The 26866-nt window shown below is 46.9% G+C and overlaps 1 protein-coding gene across 1 annotated transcript in view; it reads right to left on the minus strand.

The window, feature by feature from the left end:
• The window catches only part of ITGAE (integrin subunit alpha E), a 63384-nt gene that overhangs the window by 16095 nt on the left and 20423 nt on the right, over positions 1-26866 (minus strand). The window contains 20 exon segments of the mRNA XM_025476050.3: positions 2483-2556; positions 6561-6689; positions 7743-7909; positions 8664-8794; positions 10128-10258; positions 11269-11493; positions 12119-12216; positions 12219-12259; positions 12612-12697; positions 12699-12754; positions 13300-13435; positions 14329-14396; positions 14882-15032; positions 15608-15761; positions 17155-17306; positions 17944-18065; positions 18470-18610; positions 18810-18927; positions 19297-19364; positions 20864-20955. Coding sequence (XP_025331835.2) covers positions 2483-2556; positions 6561-6689; positions 7743-7909; positions 8664-8794; positions 10128-10258; positions 11269-11493; positions 12119-12216; positions 12219-12259; positions 12612-12697; positions 12699-12754; positions 13300-13435; positions 14329-14396; positions 14882-15032; positions 15608-15761; positions 17155-17306; positions 17944-18065; positions 18470-18610; positions 18810-18927; positions 19297-19364; positions 20864-20955 — 2340 coding nt within the window.

The raw sequence follows: 26866 nt of genomic DNA on the forward strand, positions 1-26866 counted from the left end.
CTTCTCCCTCTGCCTGTGTCTCTGCCTCTCTCTCTTTCTCCCCTCTGTGTGTTCTAGTGAATAAATAAATAAAATATTAAAAAAAAAAAGAAAGAAAAGAAAATCTCCTAGCCATCTGAACTGTTCAAAAACAGAATATGAAGCTCTGGGAAGCAATGTGACATGTGTTTTGTTGTTATATTGTTTTTGTTTTATCACAGCTGAGAAAAAGATAGAGGAGGAGGGGGTCGGGGACAGAGACAGCTGGAGCCTGCAGTGGAAATCCTGGGTAAGACAGTAGTGGTGGGGATACAGAGAAGGGACTGAAGCCAAATATGATAACAAGAGCAACAGAGAGAGGGGTCAAGGATGAAGGCTGAATTTTCATCTCAGATGACCAAGTGGTGCTATTCATGAGAGAGAACACTGGAAGAAGACCAGAGGGTGGCAGTCGACCAGACAAGTTCAGTCAAGGATATAATGAGAAGTACCTATGGCATAACAAGGTAGAGATGTTGAAACATCAATTGGATATACTGTTCTAGAGCCCAGGAGAGAGATCTGAGAGCCACTGGAATATTTCACAGGGATTCTTAACCTGAGGGCCATGGACAGTTTCAGAGGGCCCCAAATACAAACACATATTCACATATGATCTTCTAGGGAGAAGGGTCTGTAGTTTTCCTTAGATTCTTTAGGAGTCTATATCCACAAAAAAGGTGGAAAACACTGAAATATTTAGATGCTAAAGATTAGACTCAATACTTTGGAAAAAGAAAAGACTGCTTTCTATTTACACTAGGGGGCAATGGAGGGCCAGTTGTGTGTGTTCTATATATCACAAGGAGTTGGCTGGGAAGGAAGTTCTTGGCTGTAATTAATTCCTGTTGGAAACAGCTGCATCTGTTTATTAGGCTGGATTCCAAAGCACTCAAAAATCTTCAATTGGATTCTTAGTAATTGAGATGAGCTAGGCCATCCAAAGTCCTACAAATGTCTATGAAAAGGCTTATCAGGACTCAGGCAACAGTGTTCTTGCCCACAGAGGCCAGCTCTGGCCACCATGTTACGTATATAACACTAGTAGCTGGGGAGGGCATTTTAAGACCATCTCATGTCCAAAGCCAAACTCCTTATCTCTTCCTCTCTACCCTGCCTTCCAAAATCATCCTTCTAAAGGCATCCTCAATTCAGTTCTTGGCAGTGCCATTGTTCTGGAGTTCAATGTGATCCAACAGAACTTTTACAGTAATGGAAATAGTCTATATCTGTGCTATATGTGAGTGTTGAGTACTTGAATGTGCTTAGATCAACTGAGGAACTAAATTTTTAATTTACTTAATTTTAATTAAATAGCCAAATGTGACTAGTAGCTACTGTACTGGGCAGCAAAATTCTAGATGCTCAGGATGAAATGATGGAAGCCACCTTAGACCCTTCTCTTTCACTCCCCACATCTAATCAGTCATCAAATCCTTTGGGCTCTAATTTCAAAATAGAACTACCTTCAACTGCTACCACTGTGGCCCAAGTCATCATCACTTCTCACCTGAGTTATTATAATAGGTCCTTACTATCTCCCTGCTTACATCTTTGCTCTTGCAGTCTACAACACAGCAGCAAGAACAAGCCTGTTAAAATGCAAGATCCTGTCATTCCTCTAGCTTCCTAGTTCACAGTAAAAGCCCTGAAGCAGGGCCTCAGAAGCCCCGAATAACTGTTCTTCCTGCCCTGACATTACCTCTCCCCCTTCCTTATTCTATTGCAACCACACTGGTATCCTGGCCGTCCCTCCACCTCCAACTATGCTCCCAGATCAGGGCATTTGCAGTTGCTCTTCCTGCAGACACTCATATAGTTCATTCCTCAACCTCTTCCTTTGTGCACCAAAACACCACCTCAGTGAGCCCTTTATTGACCATTCGAAAACTGCAACCCACCCCTACCCAGCACTTTCTCCCACCTTCCCTGCCTTTTCTTCATAATACATCTCATCAACATAAAATTTACCTATTATCTTCTCCTCCTAAAATACCAAATGGCAAGAATTTTAGTCTGTATTGTTTGCTGATGTATCTCCAGCATCCAGTATAGAGTGCTTGGCACAGAGGAGATGCTCCATAAATATTTAATGAATTACTTAGGTAATTTGGTTAAGAGGTGAGCCAAGGAAGAGGCTACTCTAACTGAGGTAGTCCTAGGAGCAAGAAACACTGCATTATGAAAACAGAATTATCCAGAGTGTCAAGAGACCTGGGTTTAAGTCCACCAAATGACCACTGTGACCCCACAGTCCCTCAACTATTGGGTCTGTTCCCTAATCTATAGAACAGGAATACAAATCTCTTGCCTCCCTCATGGTGTGGCTGAGGACCCAATGAGAAAATAAATGCAAAGCCCTTTGTGGCCCACAAGGAAAAGTCAATTGTGATGAGGGGTTTGCCCAGGTAAGCCTCCAGGAAGAAGTTAATTGCAGAAACTCTGATGACTAGATCCAACTCACTGAGAGATAGTGATGGCCATCTGAAACTCAGCAACACAAAAAAACTTATTCTTGCAGGCCTTCTCATAGGGCAGCTGTAACCAAACAGAGAGAAGCAGGGGTCAGCCCAGGGATACCACCATCGCCATCCCCAGTAGCTTTGCCTCGTGATCTTCTCCTTAGGACACACCTCTTCTTCCTTACACTCTGAGAAGTACAGGTACGAGCAAGTGAAGTCTGATAGGCTGGGGTTGTGCCCATATGGCCAAGAGAGCTGTGACTGTGACATTCCTTGACCTGTAGGGGATAGGGAGTGTGCTTGGTCTTACAACACAGTACACCATGACTCAGGCCTCTGGCCAAGGCAAAAAATGGAGTGACCTTCATGGAATGGTGGGGGTGACTGTCACATTTATATCACGTGAATTAAGCTGCAAGGCTCACAACATACTCCTTTAAACATTTTGGGGAGGAAAACCTAAGTGAATAAAAGCTTCCTTAGTCTTTTTAAGTAGAAACAGAACAGCAGGGGCAGGAATAGGGGATGCTTAATTAAGTATTAACAGGTCAGTCCTGTGAGGTTCTTGTCCCCCGTGGCCAGTCTTCTCTATAGGAAAGGAACTGCATCTCTTTTTTATTATGAGGGAAACATAGCCAGCTCCTTAATAGGAAAATCTCTGTATTTACATCCCTAACACCCAGTGACCACCTCAACAGCTTCTGCAAAGACTTACCATGGCCTGGAGCTGGAATAGGAGCTCAATGCTAGAAAGGAAACCTACTTCCTAGAAAAGGAGATGCAGTTTGCAGAAGTCAAATCTTGGAGCTCTAATCTGGCTGGTTAATAGTTTGAGGCAGGTTTTCTTGTTTGTTTGTTTGTTTGTTTTTTGTTTTTTAGTTTTACTTTTAATATAGCCAAGTAGCCTGCTTTTTCACCCAACCCCAGTGTAAGAGAGCAGGATTAAACCATGTAAGCTCCCAGCTAGACTCATTCTTTGGAAACATCTATGTGCTTAACCCAACATCAAATAACCCCCACCCCCCCACCCAATTTTATTGGCGGAATATTTTTTTTTAATCTCTTTTTTGGACCATCAAAGTAATAATTGATTAAGGTAAGAATCATGAATGATGTTATGTAAGATATAAATACATAATCTCAAAGCATCTCCCCATAAGTATTAATTACAAAGGAACAAATCAAAGGGTGTGCTTCCTGATACTGTGCAACTAGAAGGAAACAACTTCACTTCTGTGATATTCCTGCCAAAAAAATGCATAACCTGAATGTAGTTATGAGGAAATATATTCTACAAAATAACTGGCCTGTTATTTGACTCTTTAAAAATGATAAAGTCATTAAAGACAGAGACAGGCTGAAATACCATTGCAGATTAAAGGAGTCTAAAGATAAGTAATGAGGGATCCCTGGGTGGCGCAGCGGTTTGGCGCCTGCCTTTGGCCCAGGGCGCGATCCTGGAGACCCAGGATCGAATCCCACGTTGGGCTCCCGGTGCATGGAGCCTGCTTCTCCCTCTGCCTGTGCCTCTGCCTCTCTCTCTCTCTCTCTCTCTGTGTGTGACTATCATAAATAAATTAAAAAAAAAATTTAAAGATAAGTAATGAAAAAATGTAATGAATGATCCTGGACCAGAAAAAAAATGTACTCTTTTGCTATACATGACATTAATAGGACAGCTGGTGATATCTGAATAAAGTTTGTACACTACTAGACAGTAACACTTTATCACTGTTAATTTCCTGATTTTGGTCCTTGTACTGTGGTTTTGTAAGAGAATGCCCTTATTTTTTAGGAAATATATACTGAATGGGATGCCTGGGTGGCTCAGTGGTTGAGTGTCAGCCTTTGGCTCAGGGTGTGGTTCCAGAGTCCCGGGATCAAGTCCCACCTCAGGCTCCCTGCATGGAGTCTGCTTCTCCCTCTGCCTGTGTCTCTGCCTCTCTCTGTCTGTATCTCTCATGAATAAATAAATAAAATCTTTTTTAAAAAAAGGAAATATATACTTAAGTATTCAGAAGTAAAGAGGTATCATATCTGTGACTTAGTCTCCAAAGGTTGCAAAATATAAGTGTGTGATATGTATATATACACATATGTGTGTCTGTGTGTGTATAATAGCATGAGAAAGAGAATGATAAACAAATATGATAAAATGTCAAAATGGTAACTTTGGGGGAATCTGGATAAAAGATGCATGGGAATTCTTTGGATTATTCTTTAGGTTTTTAGCAAACCAAATATTTCAAAGTAACAAGGTTCTAAAAACCAGAATATATATAGTTAATGATAATCTACTTATTCATGAAATTTTGTTTCATTATTTCTCCTGTTCTGGATCATCTAACTTCCTGTCAATACAAATTCTAAAAACATTTTTACAAAATAAATATACTATTATAAGTTTATCTTTTTAAATTTTTTTAAGATTTTTATTTATTTCTTCATGAGAGACAGAGAGAGAGAGAGAGAGAGAGAGAGAGGCAGAGACACAGGCAGAGGGAGAAGCAGGCTCCATGCAGGGAGCCTGACGTGGGACTTGATCCCGGGTCTCCAGGATCACTCCCTGGACCGAAGGCGGCGCTAAACCACTGAGCCACCCGGGCTGCCCCCACTATTTTAAGTTTAAAATAAAATTTCTTGCCAAACATAATTAAGATGATGATCTCTACTCATAGGGAGGCTGATTCTCCCTCTTCCTGAGCAGATGAGCAAACAGTAACCTGATTATGTTACTGTCTTAATTCTATTTGCTATTTGTGACTGATCCATTGGATATTGGCCAAAATTGAGCCAAAGAATTATCCAATTTAATTTATATAGAGCATTGTTGTAAAAATATTAGATACTTGATGGGCCCCTGGGTGGCTCAGTCAGTTAAGTGTCTGCCTTTCGCTCAGGTCATGATCTCAGGGTTCTGGGGTCGAACCCAATGGTGATGCGGGAGGCATCCCTGCTCACTGAGGAGTCTGCTTCTCCTTCTCCTTCTGCCGCTGCCCTCCCCGACCTCACTTGTGCCTGTTCATTCTCTCTCTCTCTCAGAAATAAATAAATAAATAATTTTAAAAAATTAGTCATGAGTGTCCTATGATTACCTGGAAATAATCACCCATGCTACCTGAAGCTTTTCTGTGCCAGTATAAGCTGCTTTTGGCTTCTTCTTTTTCTTTAACTTATTTTTCGAAGTAGGCCACTGGGTGATGTACAACCAGTGTGGGGCTTGAACTCACAACCCTGAGATCAAGAGTCCCATGCTCTACTGAGTAGGCCCAGCCAGGCACCCCTCTTCTTTTTCTTTTTTCTTGAACTCACAACCCTGAGATCAAGAGTCCCATGCTCTACCGAGTAGGCCAGCCAGGCACCCCTTTTTCTTTTTAGAGACTCAGTTCATTCCAGCTGACTGGAATTATTACTTTAAATGCTCATGTTGTCACTTTGATCTTGCTGACTTTTCTATATGCCATAAGACCCTCTAAATGAAGACTGACAGAATGCCATGGGGGCCAGGGCCTAGGTGGGAACCAAATTACCTAAGATATCAAAGAATCAGAAAATCTGACTGTTTATTTTGACCTCTGATTTCCCTTAGTTATCCCTTAGAGAAGTTCCCTTAGAGAAGTTTCTTCTGACATTACCTACCTGTCAGGGCATAGGTTTCATAGGCTAGACATTCAGCCCGAAGGTCATGGTCAAGACCTGGGTAGACGGGTGTACTAAAGGGCATTCTGTCTACAGCACAGAGCAGGTTATCTCCAGTCCAGGCCCCACACAGGACCCCCACCACACCATCATCAGAGACTCTTGCCAAGTCAAACAACATATTCCTATGCATCATTAAATATATAGCAAGCATGTTTTCTGTGAACATAAAGGAACCAGCTTTGCATGTGGTTTGGAGACCAGTAAGACCCTGGGCAAATTAACACCATCTCAGGAACTCAGTTTCCCCATTTGAACAGCAAGAGGCCCAAATACTGTCTGAGCCCGCCCCCCCCCCCCAACTTTAACATTCTCTGAAGTTAGAGGAACAGGTGCTTTTTTGGGGTTGGCTCCCAGGAGATTCTCACTTAGTTGAGTCACCTGGAAGATGGTGAAGGGTTCAGTGTAGAAGTCCAAAATAGGGTGGGGATGGTCCCTCTGGCCCTCCAAAGTCTGGAGTTGGTAGCTGACGTTGACACTGATGTTGGAGAAGCGGTCATCCTCACAGAGCTACAGTTACCAAGTAATGCAAGGTTGGAGTAGCATGTTGGGGAGATGAGAAGGAAAATCCTTTTAATTTTGATGTAGTCATAATAAGAAATAAATAATGAAAGTGGTGATTCAGAAGTCATAAGCCTTTTCCAAATAAGCCAACCTGAAGGGAAACTTCAACCAAGCTGCTTTGGGAAAATCTCACTTGATCTGCTATGGCCTCAGGCCTGATAACTCCTGATGGTTCCTATCCCTTTGGAGAGCAAATGGAAGCCACAGAAGGGAAGAATCATGGTCACATTTATGTTTATAAAGATCTTTCTCAAAGCAGCCTGGATATATTAGAAAAGTAAAAAACTGAAGATGAGGAGATTGCATAGGGTGCCATTGGCCATTAAGTGAGCCTTTCAGCCACAGTAGGAGCTTTGAACATCTAAGGAAGGGTAAGTGAGCATGATTCCTGTGTGGAAAATGTAGCTTTTATTTAAGGAAGGCATAGACTTGCTAGAAACTCTTTCTTAATCTAATTAACACTCTGAATAGACATAGGAACAGATGTGCAGGTAGAAGCATAACATATGAGTTTACTGGAATAAATTATTCTCCTAGGTCCTTCAAGGTCCTATCAGGCTCTGAAACCTGACAAATACATTTCCTTTATGTCTCTAGGCACCTTTGTCAGGAATAAACCTTTGTAAATGATAACTTTAGTCTTTATTTCTTTCCCTCATTCAATTTTTCTGATATTTATTTATTAAGGGCACTCAGTCCCACTGCTACTACCAGGTGAGGTGAGATGACATGAGGTAGAGGGATTTGTTACCAAGAAAAATGTCAGCCGTTAGAGCATTTCCCTTTGTGTCTGGCTTCTAGGAAGCTCAGAGGCATAGTTAGTGTTCAATTTCAGTGGATTTCTTTACTGTGCAGTACTATGACAATTAACACCATCTCTCATACCACTATGTCATTTTTGATCTATTAGGATTATTTTAATTGTCTAATTTGTTTTGGGTATGTATCCTTCCTTGTATGCACACTCTTCTGGACTCTCTTCTAAACTCCTTCACTTACCTCTCCCTCTGTGGGAATGAGCAGAAGTGGCTCACAAAGACAGGGCACGCTGTCATTCCACTCTCTAAGGTAGCTCTGACAAATTCTCTTGTCTGAATACTGCAGCCTTTTCCTCTGCTTCACCACATCCACATCCACGGTGAAGTTCAGAAACATCTTTATGGAGCCTAGGAATGAAGATCAGACCTTCCTGATGAGGCTAGGGTGGGTAAGCCCTAGACAGAGGGCCCCTCACCTGCCTGCAGTTCCTTATGAGCCCCTCCTGAGTGGTGTCCCCACCCAGTTCCTTGTGCTGGATTTCTGAGTCTCTTCATTTCAGAAGTATTTTTCTCATGGTCTTCTGGCACCCAGTTAGAGTTGCTCAGTGACCCAGCCCCAAACCCAAAGCAGCACATTCCCAGAGCTGTCAGTCTTCCCAAGGGAAGCAGGGCTCAGAGAAGAGGCTTCTATTGAAGGGGAAAAAATGAGGAGGAAGAATAATTCAGAAAATGGAGAGAGAAACCATAGAGTAAAACCTGAGATAGCAGAACTGGATGCACCTTACAAATTACCTGGGCCAACTCCCTTACTGTATAGAATAGACAAGATGGGAGATGCAGACATGGCTGCTTTTTTCTGTGTTCTTTCAGAAACTCAATCCAACAACCTTGATGAAGGGATCCAAATCCCCTCTTCCCAGCAGGGGTCAGATGAATCCCTTCGTAATATGGCTTTAACAGTAGGTCACCTTTCCTGGGGTACTTTCCACTAAAGAGAACCTAATGTCAAAGGAACTAAGCTCTAATAAAGGGATTTCAAGCGCCAGGACTTCATAACACTCCTTGTACCCCTCCCACTGCAGTCCTCTTTCCCTGTCCCTATTGAGGCCAAAATGGAATGATCACGACACTGGAGGTGGTGGGGAGCTAGGCTGCCTGTTACCTGACTCAGTAGCTGTGGTCCTAGAGCTGATTTCAAAACACAAACTTGCATTCACACTGCTGTTGAAGCCAATGGGTAGTGCCTTGGGAGTGAAAGTCATGGACACGTTCAGGTAAACCACAGGTCTTGAGCTAAACAAGACAGCAAAGAGAACTATGAGAAGTGACCGTAAGACAGACTTCAGTGCTCAGCTTATTCATTCATCCAATGAATATTTATTGAACATCTCCAGTATATGAAATGCTGTTCTGCATCTTTGGGATATAGTAGGGGAAAAGACAAGTCGCTTCTCTAGTGGGAAAACAGACAAGAAGCATATAAGAAGAAATAGGAAAATATTATGTACAGATAATGCTATGATAATAATATAGAATAAGGTAATAGAGATTGGAGGCTACTTAGGTTGGGTGATCAGGATGGCCTCACTGATAACATTTGAGATCTGTTAACAAGACCTAGCTACGTGAAGATGAGGGGAACCTCACTCCAAATGGAAAGCACAGCTAGTGCAAAGGACGGGGTGGCAGCAATGAGCTTGGTTTGTTTGAAGAACACAAACGTCAGCATGACTGGAGCACTGTTAGTGAGACAGAGGGTAGTAATGGGAGATGAGGATGAAGGGATGGGCAGGGCCAGGTCACAGAGAGGGTAGGCCACTGTAGAGAATTTGGGTTCTTTACAGTGGGAGCCATTGAGGGGTTTTAAGCACAGAATAAAGGGATTCTTCTAGCAGCTGTGTGGAGAATGGGGCACAGGGAGTGGGAGGAGGGAAGAATGCCAAGCAGTGGTACAAGTGAGAGATGACAGCATCTTGTAGTGGGGGGTATTTTAGAGACAGAGCTGACAAAATCCTGTTAATGGGGGAGCAGAAGAAGAAATGAAGAACCAAGGATGACTCCTGGGATTTTGTCCTGAACAAATGGTGCTATTTACTGAGCTGGAAAGCCCGGGGAAGGGCAGGTTGGGAGAATGAGTGAATGAGAATATGAGGTCCATTTTTAGACATGTTAACTTTGAGATGCCTGATAGCAACAGCCAAGTCTGGAACTTTGTGGAGGGCACAGGGCAGATAAGTGCTCTGCCAGAGTATTACAGCCATGGGGTTTGATAATTCACTTAGTGATGGAGCACAGACACTCTGAAATTCATATCATCATCAAAAACCATACCAAATACTTTGCTAAGATTCTCTCAATCTTCATAACTCTATAAGGTAGATGTTATTGTTATTCCCACTTACAGATGACAAAATTGGGACTCAGAATACAATAACCTGCCCAAGGGCACATGGTTTATTGAGAGCTGAGTTTCCAACCTGGATGGGCAGATTCCAGAATGCATTGCTCTTAACAACCACATTTACTCCCTCCCATCAATTCCTGGTATCTTCATGAGGGGTCATTGAAGTCAGGGCAACTAGGTGAGGCTGGGACTTAGGACCTAGATAGCAGGGCAAACCCCTACCGGAGCACAGCTGCCCGGCCCAGAGCACCCACGGTGATGTCAACAAGGCCGTCACCAGTGAAATCTGAGCCACCAGCCACTGATGTGCCAAAGTAGTGGAGTCTTGAAGCCACCGCTGAGGCTTTGATCCGCTGTGGAGAAAGAAACACAAGGCATGGAGGAGGAAAAGGGGAGTCCTTTTGGGTTTTATTCAAATCAGTATGATCATCAATATGATTGAGGGTTCCCACCCCAGGGAGCCCTCAAGTGGGGAAAGAAAAGAGAAGGCGAGATTTCCCAAGGGAAGTAGCATTTGAATGGAGCTCTAAAGGGCAGGTGAGACTTGACATGGGGGCAGTGAGGCAAGCAGGGGTGGGGGGGATAGCAGGGCCATTGGAGGACATAGCTGGGGGCCACTACAGTGGGAACAACAGGGGATTGGGTACAAGGAGGCTTGGTGAGGGGCTGGGCAGTGAGATGGGCCTGTCTAATCAGACACAGGGTAGAAGGTGGAGAGTAGAAGAAGCCATGCCAGCAGTGGTGGGAATGGAGAGAAACAGGAGCCAGGCCAGGGGCAGGATATGGGAGAGAATCATTAGGACAAGCGTGCTAATGAGTGGAAGGGGCCCAGAGGAGGAGCAGGTCTGGGGAAAGAGAATGCTTTGGGTTAGGTAGCATGAGACTGAGATGCCTGGGGGCCCATCCAGTAAAGTGCTCAGGAGGCAGCTGGACATATAGGACTGAAGTTAGGAGAGAAACTGTGGTCTGAGGTGGATAAAAGTGCTCATAAAATACGTAACATGAGAGGCTGGCAATAGAGTCCTGGAAGATGAGAGTTAAGGCATGGAGGGGCTGGGTTGGGGAAGGAGCCAGAGAAGGTCAGAAGGAGAGGAAGGAGAATCTAAGGCAGGTCCATGGTCCGGAATGCCAAAAAAGGGAAATACAGGTGAGAAGATGTTGCCACAACTTCTTACCCCGCTAGAAGTGTCTGGGGTGAGGCCCTGGCCTGTAACCTCCAGGTGACTTCTGTCCTGCACTGGGCATTCCTGACCCCTTGGGACCTGCCTGACACTTAGAACTGGAGCTGACTTGGGGCTCAGGCCATCACTTGTAGGAGAGGTCAGAATCCCAGGCAGTGGCTGAAGAGAGCCCTGCAGGTTACCTGAGAGGGACTGGTAGAAAGGCCATCCTGACGTCCATTGTAGATGTACACACTGCCAAAGCTGGTGTCGTCATCTGCCCCAAAACCCTCCATGGGGGCCCCAATGGCCACATCTGTGAGCTTATCCTGACTGATATCCCCCACTGTTGCCACAGCAAAGCCAAATCGGGCATTAGTGAATCCAGGGTGCCCATTCAGTGTGCATGCCAAGGAGAAGGAACCGTTCTGTAAAGCAAAGAGGCAGCTCAGTCCTCAAGAGAGGAGGCAGGGTATGTACCCATGCTACACCAGGAGGCATGCTCATTGGACTTGTTTCTGATTCTCTAGCAGGGAGGCTAAGGCTCAGAAAAGGCAACGGACCTCCCCAACGTTACATAGTGATTGCATGGTAAAGCTGGGATCTTCCTGCCTTGTAGTCAGGACCCAGAGCCCGCCCTCTCTGTTCCCACAGCTAGGGGTACTGGACTGGCAGCTGGGAGGCCTGGGTTCTAGCCTTGGCTCTACCACACACTTGCTATGTAAACTTGAGCAAGTTCTCAATATCATCGAGCTTCAGCTTCCTCATCTGTAAAATGGGAGTGACACAGTTACTGTGAGAAACAAGTGGGATCATAGACAAACATGCTTTGTGAACTGTGCCGCTATCTGAGACGTTATCAACATGAAATGATGGGGTGGGGAAAGTGAGAAAGTGAGGTATGGGAGGAATGGTGATGATGCCCAACTTGACCACCACCCCATCTCTGTCCTTCCATGCAAGGCAGGGTCAGGGCCCTCCCCACCTCCAACAGCTCTGCACCAGGCTGAGCAGCCACAACCTCGGCAAGCTTGCAAAGACGAAGACTCCCACCTGCTCATTCAGATGGTACACATAGACTCTGCCTTCCTCTCCGTGAACGTGGTAAAATGGAGCAGCCACCAGCAAGAAGTCTGTGGTCCCATCCATGTCAACGTCCACAGGGCACAGCTCAGAGCCAAAGTAGGATCCCATCTATGGCCCAGAAGGAACTCAGCTCACAAGGGTGCTGGGGAGGCTTCCTCTGATACCCTTTAGCAAGGCTAGATCCTGCTCCTGCTCTTCCTGGACCATTTAGGTAATTCCAGATCAATTTGTTCACCAGAGTAATAAAGAAGCCTGGATGAGCTTCTTCTATGGATGAGCAGCCATATCCCCCACAATGGGGGAAGCCAGTTGACAATCAGACATACAGAGCACTGCATTTTGCCTGAGTTCTGTCTAGGTTGAGTTGATGACACAGTGTGCCTTGGAGCCTGTCCCATCCCCTCCAGGGCCTCCAGACCCTCCATCTATAATAATGAGGGTGTCCCTCTCCAGCAGGTACCTGCTCTCCTTCCAGCACTGGCACAAAGTTGGTCTCTCTGCTCTCCTTCTGGAGCTCAAACACGGCCCCCCGATGCTTGTACCGTGGTGCCCCAGCCACATAGGAGAGGCCACAGGTCTTGTGCAGCAGGGCCACTGCATAACCTGGGAGGGGGTGGTGGTGGTTGTGGCTGTGACCTCCCATTGGGCCACTCCTTTGACCCCCCAACCCCCACTTTCCCAGCCAGTCCTTCAACGTAGCCTGGGCAGGGGGGCAGATCTGGAGAAACTGTCTTTCTCATCCTTTTGATCAGAGTGCTCCCACTTACCCCCTATGGCTGGTCACATACATATGCCTCACCACACAGAAGTGATGTGCACACTCTCATATATACAGCTTCATTCAAAATGCACTTCTTCACACACATTTACCCCCCACGTTCATCACACATACTGTCTATGAGGACCAAGGAGAAGGGTGAAGTGTCACTCACCACCATTAATGGTGAGGCCCTGCCTCCTTAGGTAGCCGCCCAAGGCCACCTGAGCTTCAGTACTGAGAAAGCCCTGTCCTCATCCAGAAGGTCCTAATTCTCAGCCTCAGGGTCCCTAACCAAGGCCTATCCCTCAGTCCTTGTGACCGACCAGAGCTTGCCCTAAGTAGGAAGCCTAATATAGCCTGATGCCCAGCCTCAGTGCCCTGCCCTCACCTAGATAGCTGTACTGTGCAGTCTTGGCATCCGCTGCAGTCTGGTTCAGGAAGTAACCCTGGTGGCTGTGCATGTCGTAGAGCAGTGCGCCCCCTGACCAGTTAAAGGCCCCAACGGCACCGAGCAGTACCTGTCCCTACAGGGAATAAGGGTTGGAGGCCATCTGAGAGGGAGGGACTGGGGCCAGCTGGGTGGGGGGGTTGGGAGGCAGAGGCGGAGGCGGGGCTAGAAATGCAGGAGGAAGGTAAAATGGCAAATACTCAGTTCCTGCCTTGTACCCATGACCCTATCTGGACAACTGTCCGGGGGCACCTGGATGGCTCAGTGGTTGAGTGTCTGCCTTCAGCACAGGTCGTGATTCCAGGGTCCTGGGATCAAGTCCTGCATCAGGCTCCCTGCAGAGACTCTGCTTCTCCCTCTGCCTATGTCTCTGCCTCTCTGTGTTTCTCATGAATAAATACATAAAATCTTTAAAATAAAAAAAAAGGACAACTGTCCCTCCAGTGCCAGTCACCCCCAGGACAGAAATCTGACCTAGGTCCCAGATGGTGAGCATTAAAACAAAGTATGATTGAACAAGACAGAGCTCATCTCCTGTACAGGTTGCTGGGCCCATGCCTAGCACACAAGGAGTAATTTGCTAATCATAATTCCTCCTCCATGCAAGGCTGGTGTTCGTACCATGCCTGTATCTTTTTCCTCTAGTGAGGAAAAATACAAAACTTGGTAGGCAAGTGACCCAAGCCAAAGCCTGTGTTAGCAGGACATGTTAAAGGGGAACTGTTCAATCCTTGAGCACAGAACAAAATGACTCCTGTAATAAATATGGCCATTCCTTCATCTACCTCAAAGGTCCAGATTAGGGCAAGCAAGTACAAGTGTTTTCCTTTCTCCTAAAGGGGATCATCCAGAGGCATCATTATAGGAGGGCAGAGCCCTATAATGCAAGCCAGAGATCCCTGAGTCCCTGGTTGTCACCAGGGCCCCTCCCCTATGGCAAGCCTGCCTGGTGCTAAGCTGTCCACATACCTTATCCAGGATCTGGGCACTGAACCCGACCTGTGCCAGCTGGTAATGGAGGGCCTCTCCAACTGTGCCTAGAAGCCAAGAAGCCCAGTGAGACACTGCTGTGGGCTGAGATGAAGGGAGAAAATAAGTCAGGTAAGGGCCTGGTTTGACCTCACACTCAGAGTGAATGATATTCAGAATAATGGGGCATACACCAGGCTGAGATGGAAACCTGGTTCTGCTTTAGTAGCTACTGGCAGAGTAAGCTTGGGCAGCTTACTCCCTCTTTCTGGGCCCCAGTTTCCTCTTCTGTGAGCTTCTGAGAGTAGGATCCATGCCCCAGTCATCCTTCTATCTCCAGAACCAGAAGGAACTTCTCATCACAGCTTCAGGGAATTCTGGGGAAGTAAGGGGGCTGAGAATACTGTTGCCTTTTTAGAGATGGAATAGCTGAGGCTCAGAGAAGTGGTGGGAGTTGCCCAGAGAGCCATATGGGGATAGGACAGGAGTGAGGCAGGAGTACAGAGCCTGGCCTCCTCCCAGATGCTGAGGGGACTGCCCCTGGAGCCCCCACCTTCCATTTGAATGATAGTCTGCTGCAATTTGCTCAGCAATCCATCCAATGCTGTGTAGTTGGTCACTTTGAAGGCGTATCTGTCATCGGGGTCTGAGGCGATGAGCTTCAGTTCATGGTAGGTCTTATTTTTTTCAAATGCATTTCCCACCTGCAACAGGGGCCCTCGGTCAGTGGGTCAGGACCACGAAATCTGACTGGAACCCAGGCCCCAAGAGCTCTCAAGGCCCAGGGAGAGGGCTGAACCCCTATGCTGGCCTTCAGGGCCCTTTACCATCTGCCTTCATTCCCTGCTCCCTGTTCTCCTGCACACACTCTTTCCTTCTCTCACTAGGCTCATTCTCACATGCTGTGCCTTTTGCCTGCAGAGCCCTTCCCACTTCCCCTGCACTCTAGGCCAGCTACCCCTATTTGTCCTCCAAGACTCAGCTCAGCACCATCTCCTCCAGGGTCCTTCCTTTGGGATTCCTGAGTGTCCACTGCTCTTCCTCCCCATCACTGCTGGGCAAGTGAGCTGTGACCACCATTGGGTAACAAGCCCTCTGTGTGAAGACCCAGTATGGGGTGGGGGAAGTGCAGGACATAGGGACTGGGAGTAGTTGGTGAGTGTCTGTGAATAGAGCAAAGCTTCGGTAAGCTGTTTATAGAAGCCTCTATGAGGAACCCTGGCCCTTCCCAGCCCAGATGGCCCAAAGTCAGGAGGTGTCCCCCACACCTGCCTCTTACCCCAATGGCAAAGCGCTCAACACCTTGCATCTTTGGAGAATTGATGACAGTTGTGAGGTTGAGTGGGTCTCCAAATATGTCACCATCGGTGAGTACCACCATGACCTTGGATGCATTTTTTCTGGAGCCGTGGTTTGGCGTGAAGATGTTGTCTCTAAGTAGGGAACAGTAAATGAAGAGGAGAACTCTGCCAAGGGGATACTGAGCTCTGGGGAAATTTTATTCCCCAGAATATGATCTGTTTTATTCACTGATCTTCCTCCAAATGGGGAAGAAAACCCAAAGAGAGGTGGTGATGACCCCTTTGGCATATAGCAGGCTCAGGTGGAGGGGAGGCTGTGACACACCCTGCCCCTCACCTCCTCCTATAGAAAGGTTCTAGACAGCACTTCAGTCTACTCGTGTGAATAATGAAATTAGTAACGTGGCTAATATCTACATACTACTTATATGCCAAGTACTGTTGTAAGCGCTGTACATATTTTAACCCATTTAATCCTCACAAAAATCCTATAAGACCAATACTATTATTATTCTCATTTTATTTTATTTACTTATTATTTATTTTTTGAGAGAGAGAGAGAGAGAGGGAGAGAGGGAGGGAGGGAGGGAGGGAGGGAGGGAGGGAGGGAGGGAGGGAGGGAGAACATGTGTACTCAGGGGTAGAGGCAGAGGGAGAGAGAACCTGAAGCAGACTCCATACTGAGAACAGAGCTTGACACAGGACTCAATCTCAGGACTACAAGTCAGTTGCTCAATCAACTGAGCCACTCACGTGCCCCTATTATTCTCATTTTAAAAGTGAGGCATCTGGGGCACCTGGGTGGTTCAGTCAATTGTTTCAGCTCAGGTCATGATCTTAGGGTTGTGAGATCTAGCTCCACTTGGGCATGGAGCCTTCTTAAGATTCTCTTTCATCCTCTCCCTCTGCCCCTCCTCCACACCCCCACCCCTGCTCCCATATGTGAGCTCTTTCTTTCAAAGTAAAAAAAAAAAAAAAAAGTGGGCAGCCCCGGTGGCTCAGCGGTTTAGCGCTGCCTTCAGCCCAGGGCCTGATCCTGGAGACCCTGGATCGAGTCCCACATCAGGCTCCCCGCATGGAGCCTGCTTCTCCCTCTGCCTGTGTCTCTGCCTGTGTCTCTCTCTGTTTCTCTTGTGAATAAATAAATAAAATCTTAAAAAAAAAAAAAAGTGAGGCAACTGAAGCACAGATAGGCAGGCAACTCACTCAAGGTCTCCCAAGTACAAATTGGAGCTAAGATTGAACCCAGGCAGCCTGGCCACAAAGCCCATACCTGTAAGCACTGTGTTCTACTGCTGCTCACAACAGGAATCTTTAGAAGAATTTTTGGAGGATGTCTTGGGATGTCATTCATCAGCCAGGGCCAGACTGAAAGACCTTGCATTCCCTTGCTAGAACCTCATCCTCTCTTCTTCATAGCTCTGTCTAGCCACCTCTCTGGGCATGATGCCTCAGAATCTCTGGGCAAGGCCATGAGCTGGCATGTAGTAGGTGCTCAGGTAATTCCCACTACCCTCATACTTACAGGACATGCTGCATAGCAGAAGCGGTCTTGGTGACATTCCCAACTTGAGTGATGTTCTGGACTTTTGCGAGGGAGGTCATCACATCCTGGCTGTCCCGAAGATCAAACTCAGTCTGGATCACTTCCCCGTATTGCACTAGGGCAAAGCTACACTGGAGGAGAAGAGCCAAGGTGGGGAGGAAGTTGGCAGAGTTGCCATGCCCAAAGCATCCCCAACCCCTTAGATGGCTTTCCATGGAAAGAGTGAAAGAATCTATTCATTTCTCCTTGACTCCAGGCAGGAGGAGATGCTAAGGCAGAGGGAAATCTCTAAGCAAGTAGGGATGGAGGAAGCTATGATCTTAATGTTTCCCAGTGAATCATAGAATTCTCCCTAAAACCATGTGTCTGTGTAGTCCCCCTCCCACCCATTTACTATGGGATTGGTGATGTGATTAGCTTTGGCCAATGGGATATTGGGAAATGTGATACAATCAGAACCTTGAAAAGTACATGCATGCACAAGGTCTTGCCCTCTTGGAACATTGCAGCCATGAAAAAGTTGGGCTGGCCTGCTAGAGGCACATGGCCCAGACAAGGCCATCTTAGGTCATCCCATCAAGCAATAGGGTGTCTGCTGCTACAAGAGTAACTCCAGGCAAGACCAACAGAAGAACCACCCAGCTAAGCCCAGCCCAAATAGCTGATCCACAGAACTGTGAGCAAATAATGGTTGTTGTTTTGATGTGGTTTATTCATAGCAATAGAGAATTGATAGACTGTGTGATTCTACCTCTTAGGGAAGCCCACCTCAAAGCACTTCTCATAGAAGTTCCTCATCATGTTGGAGATGAAGTCTTTGGCTCTCTGGAAGTCTGGGGGATCAATGCTTCCTGAGCCATCTAGGATGATGGCAATCTCAGTGCCTGGGCCTAGATAGAGAGCAGGTCAGGAGTGAACATGGAATTTGAGGCAGCAGTGAGGGCAGCATCTACTGCCTTGCAGGGCACACACCCCATTCAAGCCCTAAGAGCTCAGTTCAGGGAGGATGTTGGTAAAGTTCCCAAGAGTGAAGCTTTTGTCTCAGAGGCAAAGAGAGCCAGAGCCTGCTCAGACTCTGACTTGCTGAGTGAGTCACTCCCATTGTTCCTGCTCTTTAGGCCTCAGTTTACCCATCTATAACATGGAGGGGGGCAGAGCTGGGACTGGCTAGGTCTATAGAATCCAGCCACTATTCCCCATCTTCCAGACCTGGCACACCTCACTCCTGGAGGTCGCCAGCCTAAGGGTCAGCTCTGACAGCCTCTGGTAGCAACCCAGATCTGCCTCTTCTTACCAGCAGCCTCTTCCTCCTCCTCCTCCTCCACTTCCTCCTTTGTCTTCAGAGCCCGACGCCACCTGGCTGTCTTCTCTATGCTGCCTTTCTTGTTTCTGTAGCAGTCTCTGCCATCCACATGTGCATTGGGATCCAGATTTTCTTTAAAAGACACACGTGGAAGAACTCAAGAGTCAGCCCCCTTGTTCACCTCCCAGTAGACCCACACTTAGCTCTGCCCTGATTCCCTTCACAGGGACCTAGGCTTGCCTTGCCCTCTCCAGGCCTCTGTGTCCCTCTACATCTCCCATGAGTCTTCTTAGAGACCCAAGGAAATCTTTTCAGGATGTCCAACCCTTACCAAGGTTGGAGAAGTGGACCTGGGTGTGGTTTTGGAAGTTGTTGGATAGTAGGCTGCAGGTCCCTGTGAGTTCCGAAATGAGGCTGTGGGGCTGTGGGGCCAGCACTTGAATGCAGATCTAGGGGAGAAGGAGAGAAAGGGAGAGGAAAGCCTAGGTCACCTCCAGCACAGCCCCCTAAACACAGCCACACCATCACTCCTATGCCAGAATCAAGGGCATCAACCAGGCAGAGGATGTAGGAATAGCAGGTGTAGGGTCATGCTGGGGTCAAAGTTTAAGGTTAAGCACCTGGGTCAGTATGCTGCATCACATGGAGTACCCAGGTCAGAGCCTTGGTCAGCCCTGGGGCTGGTACAGGGGAGATAGCTGGGCTCTGCCCTGAGAATATGCCAGTCAGACTTGTATCAACACTGGTCAACTATCAACCACAGGGTTAGTGCCATCCTCACTAGAACCCCTCCATTGTCCCACCTTATGCACACTCACCAAAACACTGCCGTGGTTCTGAACAACTGTCACTCCCCGGTGCCTCCCCATTGGGATGGGGACAGTCTCTGAAACAGTTAAGGCCAGGTAAGAAGGGAGGGATGCTGGGGGGCAACCCTACAGCCAAGATCAGATGTCACAGGGCCACCTTGGTCAGGGCCCCATAAAGAACTGTTGGCCACTCAGAACAGCCTCTAGAGGCTAGCTGAAAGCTTGGGCCTTCAAGCACAGGCCTGGACATGCTCAGGGTAAAGTACCTATTCCTCAGATTTATTCACTGACTCATTCCAACAAATGCCCTGTGATGTCTGCTCTTATGCCAGTTGGTGATAGGGATCTAGAAGTAACTAAGACATTTTCTTATAGGGGCTCCCAGTCTGGAGGGGCAGGAGGGTAGAGAAGCACTAGCTGGTGGGTGTGTGCAGCACCAGGGAGGTGTGCAAGATGCTAAAGGACTGGCTATATGGATTGATGAACTCTCCATTCTCAAAGTTCTGTCTCTGGAAAATCTTACTGGCCCCCAAGACCCCAGGGTGAAAGTGTAGCTTGCTCCTTTCCCTCTACACCATGGGTCTCAGGAGATTCATTTTTGATCCACAGGATCACCCAGTTTCCCTGCCAGCCTACATTCAATTTCTGAAGCAGAGACTGAGATTGTTCAACATTGTGTCTCTCACAGAGACAAGGACTCTAACACACACAGTCAAGGGTTAATTAGCAAATGCAGGCCTTGAGTTGGATTGGGTGGGATGGGTAGAGTTGGTTAATGAGTAAATGAGGTCCACTCATTTGTTCATTTATTCATTCAAACAGCATTTATTGAGTGTCTCATATATGCCAGTTCTCATGCTAGATGCTAGGATGGCCATAGGCTGGAAGGAGTAGGGTTGAATTCTATTGGGGTGTGATGAGTTGGGACAGGGTAGGTTTTATTTTATTTTTTTTAATTAATTTATTTATTTATGATAGTCACACACACACACACAGAGAGAGAGAGAGAGAGAGGCAGAGACACAGGCAGAGGGAGAAGCAGGCTCGATGCACCGGGAGCCCAATGTGGGATTCAATCCCAGGTCTCCAGAATCGCGCCCTGGGCCAAAGGCAGGCACCAAACCACTGCGCCACCCAGGGATCCCCAGGGTAGGTTTTAGAATCAGATAGAGCTGGGTTTGCCAGCTGTAGTGCTGCCAATTCTAGACGCGTGACCCTGGCTATATTGGCAATCAAAGCACTTCTCTGAACTATAGCTTCCTCTTTTATAAAATGGCATGATTTTGAGGATTAAAAGTGAACAAAGTACTTACCAGAGTGCCAGGCACATGGTGAGCACTCAATAAATCTTAAGTATCATTTTTGTTAGGACTGGATATGGAAAGGTGGGCTGGGGATTAGGGTTGGGTTGGGATGGGATGGGACAGGACTGAGCATCAGGATAGAAGGCCTGCTGTGGATGGTGGTGGAATCTAGGGTGGAGGGACCAGAGTAGGTTCAGATGCCTTGGGCCAGATAAGTGAGATTCCTTGGAAGGAGTTCCTGGGAGCATTCCCTGGAGCTGAGGTAGACTTACCTACTGGTTTGCAATGTAACTTATCCTGGAGGAGGGAACAACGATGCAGGACACCTGCTTTCCCCTTGGTTTGAGGGCTGGTGACCAGGAGCCTGAGTTGGGAAGGTAGACAGCAAAGTTGAGCTGGCCAGTGATTCCCTTCTCCTTTCTGCCTGCTCAAGACCCCAGGCTTACAGGCTCCCTATCTGGAAAACTAATGCAGGAGGTCTAGACCTGGGGTAGGCAGGCAGACTCTGGTTTTTTGTTTTTTGTTTTTGTTTTTTTAAGATTTTATTTGAGAGAGAGTGAGAGAGAGAGAGCACGAGCAGAGGGTGGGGAAGGGGCAGAGGGAAAAGGAGAAGCAGATTCCCTGCTGAGCAGGAAGGTCCATGCTTGGCTCATTGTGGGGCTGGAAGCGGGCTGGATGTGGGGCTCCATCCCAGGACTCCGAGGTCATGACCTGAGCCAAAGGCAGATGCTTAACCGACTGAGCCACCCAGGCACCCCGGCAGACTCTGTATTATGAGGAAGGCATTTGCTCAGCATTTACCTTTATACAGCTCCAGTTGAGAAACAGTTAAATGTGTCTGCTCTCTGACTGCTCACCCACCCTGATAGAAATGGGGGTGGAACTGATGGTAAATAAAGACTCTCTGCTCTTTGGGGCAAGGGGCATAGGTACCAGAAAGCCATCAGCAGGACAGCTGGATCTGTTGTGGGCAGTGCTGGCTTCCTAGTGGCTGCCAGGGGAACTACCCCACCTAGCCTTAGTGATAGTACTTCCTGAAGAAATCATGTTGATGCTCCTATCCTATGGGCCAGTCAGAAATGGAGATTTGAGGGACACCTGGGTTAAAAAAGGGATCCCTGGGTGGCTCAGTGGTTTAGCGCCTGCCTTTGGCCCAGGGCATGATCCTGGAGTCCCTGGATCGAGTCCCAAATTGGGCTCCCTGTATGGAGCCTGCTTCTCCCTCTGCCTGTGTCTCTGCCTCTCTCTCTATCTCTCTCTCTCTGTCTCTCATGAGTAAATAAATAAATCTTTAAATAGAAAGAAAAGAAAAGAAAAGAAAAGAAAAGAAAGAAAGAAAATAAATAAATAAAAAAATAAAAAAAAGAAAGAAAGAGAGAGAAAGAGAGAGAAATGGAGATTTGAAGAGTGACACTCACAAGCCTCATTAAGCCTCAGCCACATTAAGAAAGCCTCTAGAGATATGATTCCCAATGGTAAACTTCGCCCCTCAACCCAAATCAAGGGAGATAGCAGAGTCCAATGTCAGCATAAGCATTCCCTTTATCTACACTCTCCAGGGAGAACTTGTCTGCCTTAAGACAAGGTGTGAGCTCCCCATCCTAGGGGTTGGGTTGTGAGTAGTGGGTACTGAGGAAGGGGCCCTGAGACTGGGCTTGGTACTGTGAACCACATCTTTGTGCTGAGGGCAGTAGGAAGCCATGGAGGACTTTATAATGGGGTTAGTCTGTACTTTCAAAAGATTATGATGCCGCTATGGTGGGTTGGGCAGCAGGAATGAGGTACCATCTCCATTTGCTTGCTTCCTATAACTCTATTAGAATTATGAAATAGATCATTTACTTATATCCATGGATTAAGGATAATAATAAGGTCTATGCCCGTGTACAGGCCCCCAGCCCCAGCTTAACCCATTCCAAGCTGAATTCCACCCTCTGATACGGCTGCTGTCAAGGTCAGCAGTGGTCCCCACACTGCCAAATCTAATGGACACCTCTCTGTCCTCATGTTCTTCAACCTCTCAGCAGCCCCGGACATGTAACCATCTCCTCCTTGAAATACTTTCTTCTTGATTTCCCCTACCTCTCTCAATACTCCTTCTCAGACTCTTTTGTTGGCTTCTTCAATGTCTAACTTTAAATGTTGCTGAAGCCTTGAGGCTTTGGTCCTTGTTTTCCTCACCAGCACATTCTCCCTAGTGATCCCCTCTAATCCCATGGCTTCAACCTGTAACTGCTGAAATTCTGTGGCCCTAGGATCCTTCCACCAAAAGTCAGACCAGCACAGTTGTTAGGAAATAGATTAACATACCACTCCTAGATGTCCATGTTCTAATCCCCAGAACCTGTGAATATGCTACTTTTTTACAGCCAAAGGATTCTGTAGATTTGATTATATTAAGGGTCTTGAAATAAAGGAAATTACCCTGGATTATCTAGGTGAACCCAATGTAATTACAAGGGTCCTTATAAGAGGAAGGCAAGAGGGTCAGAGTCAGAGAAAGATTTGAAAATGATATACTGCTAATTTTAAAGATGGAGGAAGAGGACAAAAGCCATGGAATGTGGTTAACCTTTAGAAACTGAAAAAGGTGAGGAAACAGATTCTCCCCTTGAGCCACCAGAAGGAACACAGCCCTGCTAACACACCTTGATATTAGCCTATTCGGACCCATTTTGGACTTCTGGATTCCAGAACTGTGAGATAATAAATTTGTGTTGTTTTAAGCCACTAAGTTCTGTGGTTGTTACAGCAGCAACAGGAAAGAAGTACAATGCGTAACTGTGCCCCCGTCTAATAGGCATCTTAAACTTGAGATTGTCCAAACAGAACTTGAGGTCTTGTCTCCCCAAGCCTATGCTTTTCCCTCTTCCCCAAGGCAACTGATGGTAGCCTGAAGCCTGGATGCATCTGTGCTTCATCTTTTTACTCATCCCTGTATCAAGTCCATCAGGAAACCCTGTGGGTTCTTCCTCCAGATTATATCTACAGAGCATCTCTTCTCTCCATTTCCTCATCACCATCCTGGCCACCAGTATCTTGCCTGGTCTGTGGTAATAGCCTCCTAACTGGTAGTGGTTTTGTGTTTTTGTTTTCTTTTCTTTTTTTTTTTCAATTTACCCTTGTAGTTTGCACTGCATCACTCCCCTACTTCAATAGTCTCCATGTGCTTAGAAAAATAATCCATATTCCTTGATGTACCCCACAGGGCCTTGTTGGTCTAGCCCCTCCCTGCCTCTGAGACCCCTTCTTCCCATTCCTTTACTCTCCAAGCTCCAACTCCATACTGGCTGGCTTCTGTTCCTTGACAGCCCCAGTTCTTGCTTGCCTCAAGCCCTCTGCCTTCCTGTGCCCTTTGCCCAAAAGCTCTGCCTTTCACTCCCCGAGGCTAGCTCATTTTCATCTCCTTGCCTTGCTGAACTGTCATAAATGTAAACTCCTCATAAATGTTTTCTCCAGCCAGCCTCACCTCACAATGCAGCTACTCTGTTTCGTGTCTTCCTGTTTTATTTCCTTCTCAGAACTTGTTATGTCTGATAGTACTCTCTTTACTTGCTTATGTGCTTATGTGCTTATTATCTGTCTCCCTGTCCAGACTGACTGTAAGTTCCTCAAGGATCATGTCTAATCTTGTTCATCATGTTACTTCCAGAGCATGGAGGATTGCCTGGCACAGAGCTGAAGCTTGATAAATATGGTTGTGTTGACTGAATGAGAACCCTGGCAGCAGGTAAGGGGGCTAAAGTAGGGTAGGGCTGAAGAGCAGAGGGGCAGTTCTGTGGGCCTTGGACCCAAGCTCCTAAAATAGGTCACTTGCTCAGAAACCCTGCCTCTGCCCCAGACTCCTCCCCAGCCTGAGCCTCAGCCCTCAGTCTAGCACTTCCCTTTCTCCCATAAAGGTAGGCTCAGAACTAGTGTCCACTCCAGACAGTGTTTTGGTGGGGTAGGTCCAGGCCTGGAATAGCTTTGACTCTCCTTCCTCCTTCAGGCCATTGTCTGAGCTATTTCATTCCCACCTCCTTTTCCTTCCAACACTCATCCTAAACACCAAGTCCTCAAGAAGTCTTCCCAAAAGGAGAACTTGACCCCCTCTAAGACCTCCAGGTAGCCCTGACTACTGGAACCTACCCCCATCCTCACCTAGACTGCGAGTTCTCAGAAGACTATCATGTACAGCTGTCCAAGCTGTGCACTGCAGAACCCAAGGTTGCCATTCATATCATAGTCATGCAGTGCTGTGGCCTGGGATCCAATCTGAGCTGCCTCTGTTACCCTCCCATTTTACTCCCCATGGTGGGTAGTCTCTTAATCTCCAGGTTTGTTGACTGAATGACTGACTATCAATAACCAAATCCACCATCAGCTGACAGCCCCAGGGACCCTACTATACCCTGTACTAGAAACAGTCCATCTCCTGCCTTCACTTACCTCTAACCTGTCTCCATTCTGAGTCTAATCCCATACCTCCCAGGGTAAAGCCTTCCTTTTTTTCCCCCCAAGTTTTTTTTTTTTTTTTTTTAAAGATTTGATTTATTTATTCATGAGAGACACCCAGAGAGAGGCGGAGACACAGGCAGAGGGAGAAGCAGGCTCCCTGCAGGGATCCCGGTGTGGGACTCCGGAATCATGCCCTGAGCCCAAGGCAGACCTCAACCACTAAGCCACGTATCTTCCCCCAACTTTTGTCATAGTTTTTTAAATTTTTATTTTAGTTTGCATTTTTATTGAAGTATAATTAACACACAATGTTATATTAGTTTCAGGTGTAGAAAGCTTTCTTTATGTTCCACTCACTTCACCTTGTAGCAACCAAACCCATGATGCTACCAGCCCTGGCTGTTCTATTTTAGGGAGAAACAGCACAAGGGAGTGAGAGGGACACATCAGCCTTTCACAGGGAGCCTAGCCTGTTCTGCTTGCTGTGGCTCTGGGGCAGCCAGCAGTGTATTTCCTGCCCAGCATGGAAGGACTGCTGTAGTCTTAGGCTTTACCATTTATGGCAAAGAACCCAGAAGTTCCTCCCACCACATCCTCCCATGAGTCTCCTCTGTTTCAGCAGGTGTTCAGGGAGGTGTTCATGAGCCCAGCTCATGAAAGTCATAGCCTCCTGCTCCAGGGGCTTCAAACTCCTCTCATCTACCATGTCCTTTCAGCTTGGCCTCTGAAGCACGGGGCTGGGAGCTAGAGAGGGTCTGCTGGGGTCCTGGTGGGAGGGGAGTTGGCAAGAGATGGTCACAAATAACTGGGACTGACACCTGGCTTTCACAAATGTGTAGACCAACCAGAACACTCATGCTTTTCAAGTTTGGGAAACTGAAGGTCAGCCCAGTGCATAAGTCATGACCTAGCAATCCCATTGCTAGGCACATGGCTGATAAAAGGAAGTAACCTGCCCATCGAAAGAAAGTGCACAGCAGTATAATTTGTCCAAGGAGGGATGCCTGGGTGGCTCAGCGGTTGAGTGTCTGTCTGCCTTTGGCTCAGGGCATGATCCTGGAGTCCTGGGATCAAGTCCCACATCTGGCTCCTCATGGTGCCTGCTTCTCCCTCTGCCTATGTCTCTGCCTCTCTCTGTGTCTCTCATGAATAAATAAATAAAATCTTTAAAAAAAAATTGTCCAAGGAAACTACCCAAATGCCCATCATCAGCACTGTTCACACAATGGAAGACTACAGCAATGAGAATAAGTACCATTGTCTCAGGCAAGACCATATTCAAAATTCACAGACTGCATATTGAGGGAGAGGAGCCTGACATAACAGACCATACAACGGCATGCCTCGTTTATAAGTTCAAGAACAGACAAAACTAATCCAGGGAGATGGAGACCAGAGCATTGATTAACTCCTGGCAGAGGATGTGCCAGGATGGGAGCAGGCTAGAGGGGCTTAGGTGAGGCTGGTAATGTTCTGTTTCTTCATGTGGATGCTGCTTACATAGGTGGTTCACTTTGTGAACATTCACTGAGCTACATGCTTATAATGGGTGCATTTTTCTGTGTGGCAAATATCCATAAAATTTTACCAAAACAAAAAAACACAACAAACACCCACCTTTAATTCATCTTCCTGCAGCCAAAAACTTGCTAACAAACTTCTCACCACCCCTTCCTGCTTCAAACCTTTCTGGCTCCTAAAACCCTTGGTGCCTGGGTAACAAGGCACTACCCACCTCTCCCAGCCTATTGCTCATTACATTCAGCTTCAACCACCTGACATTTTCTGTTCCTTTACTTTGCTCAGAATAGCTTCCAGGCTTCTGATCACATTGCTCT

The sequence above is a fragment of the Canis lupus genome, chromosome 9 (genome assembly GCF_003254725.2).
Source record: "Canis lupus dingo isolate Sandy chromosome 9, ASM325472v2, whole genome shotgun sequence".
In the NCBI taxonomy this organism is placed as follows: Eukaryota; Metazoa; Chordata; class Mammalia; order Carnivora; family Canidae; genus Canis; species Canis lupus.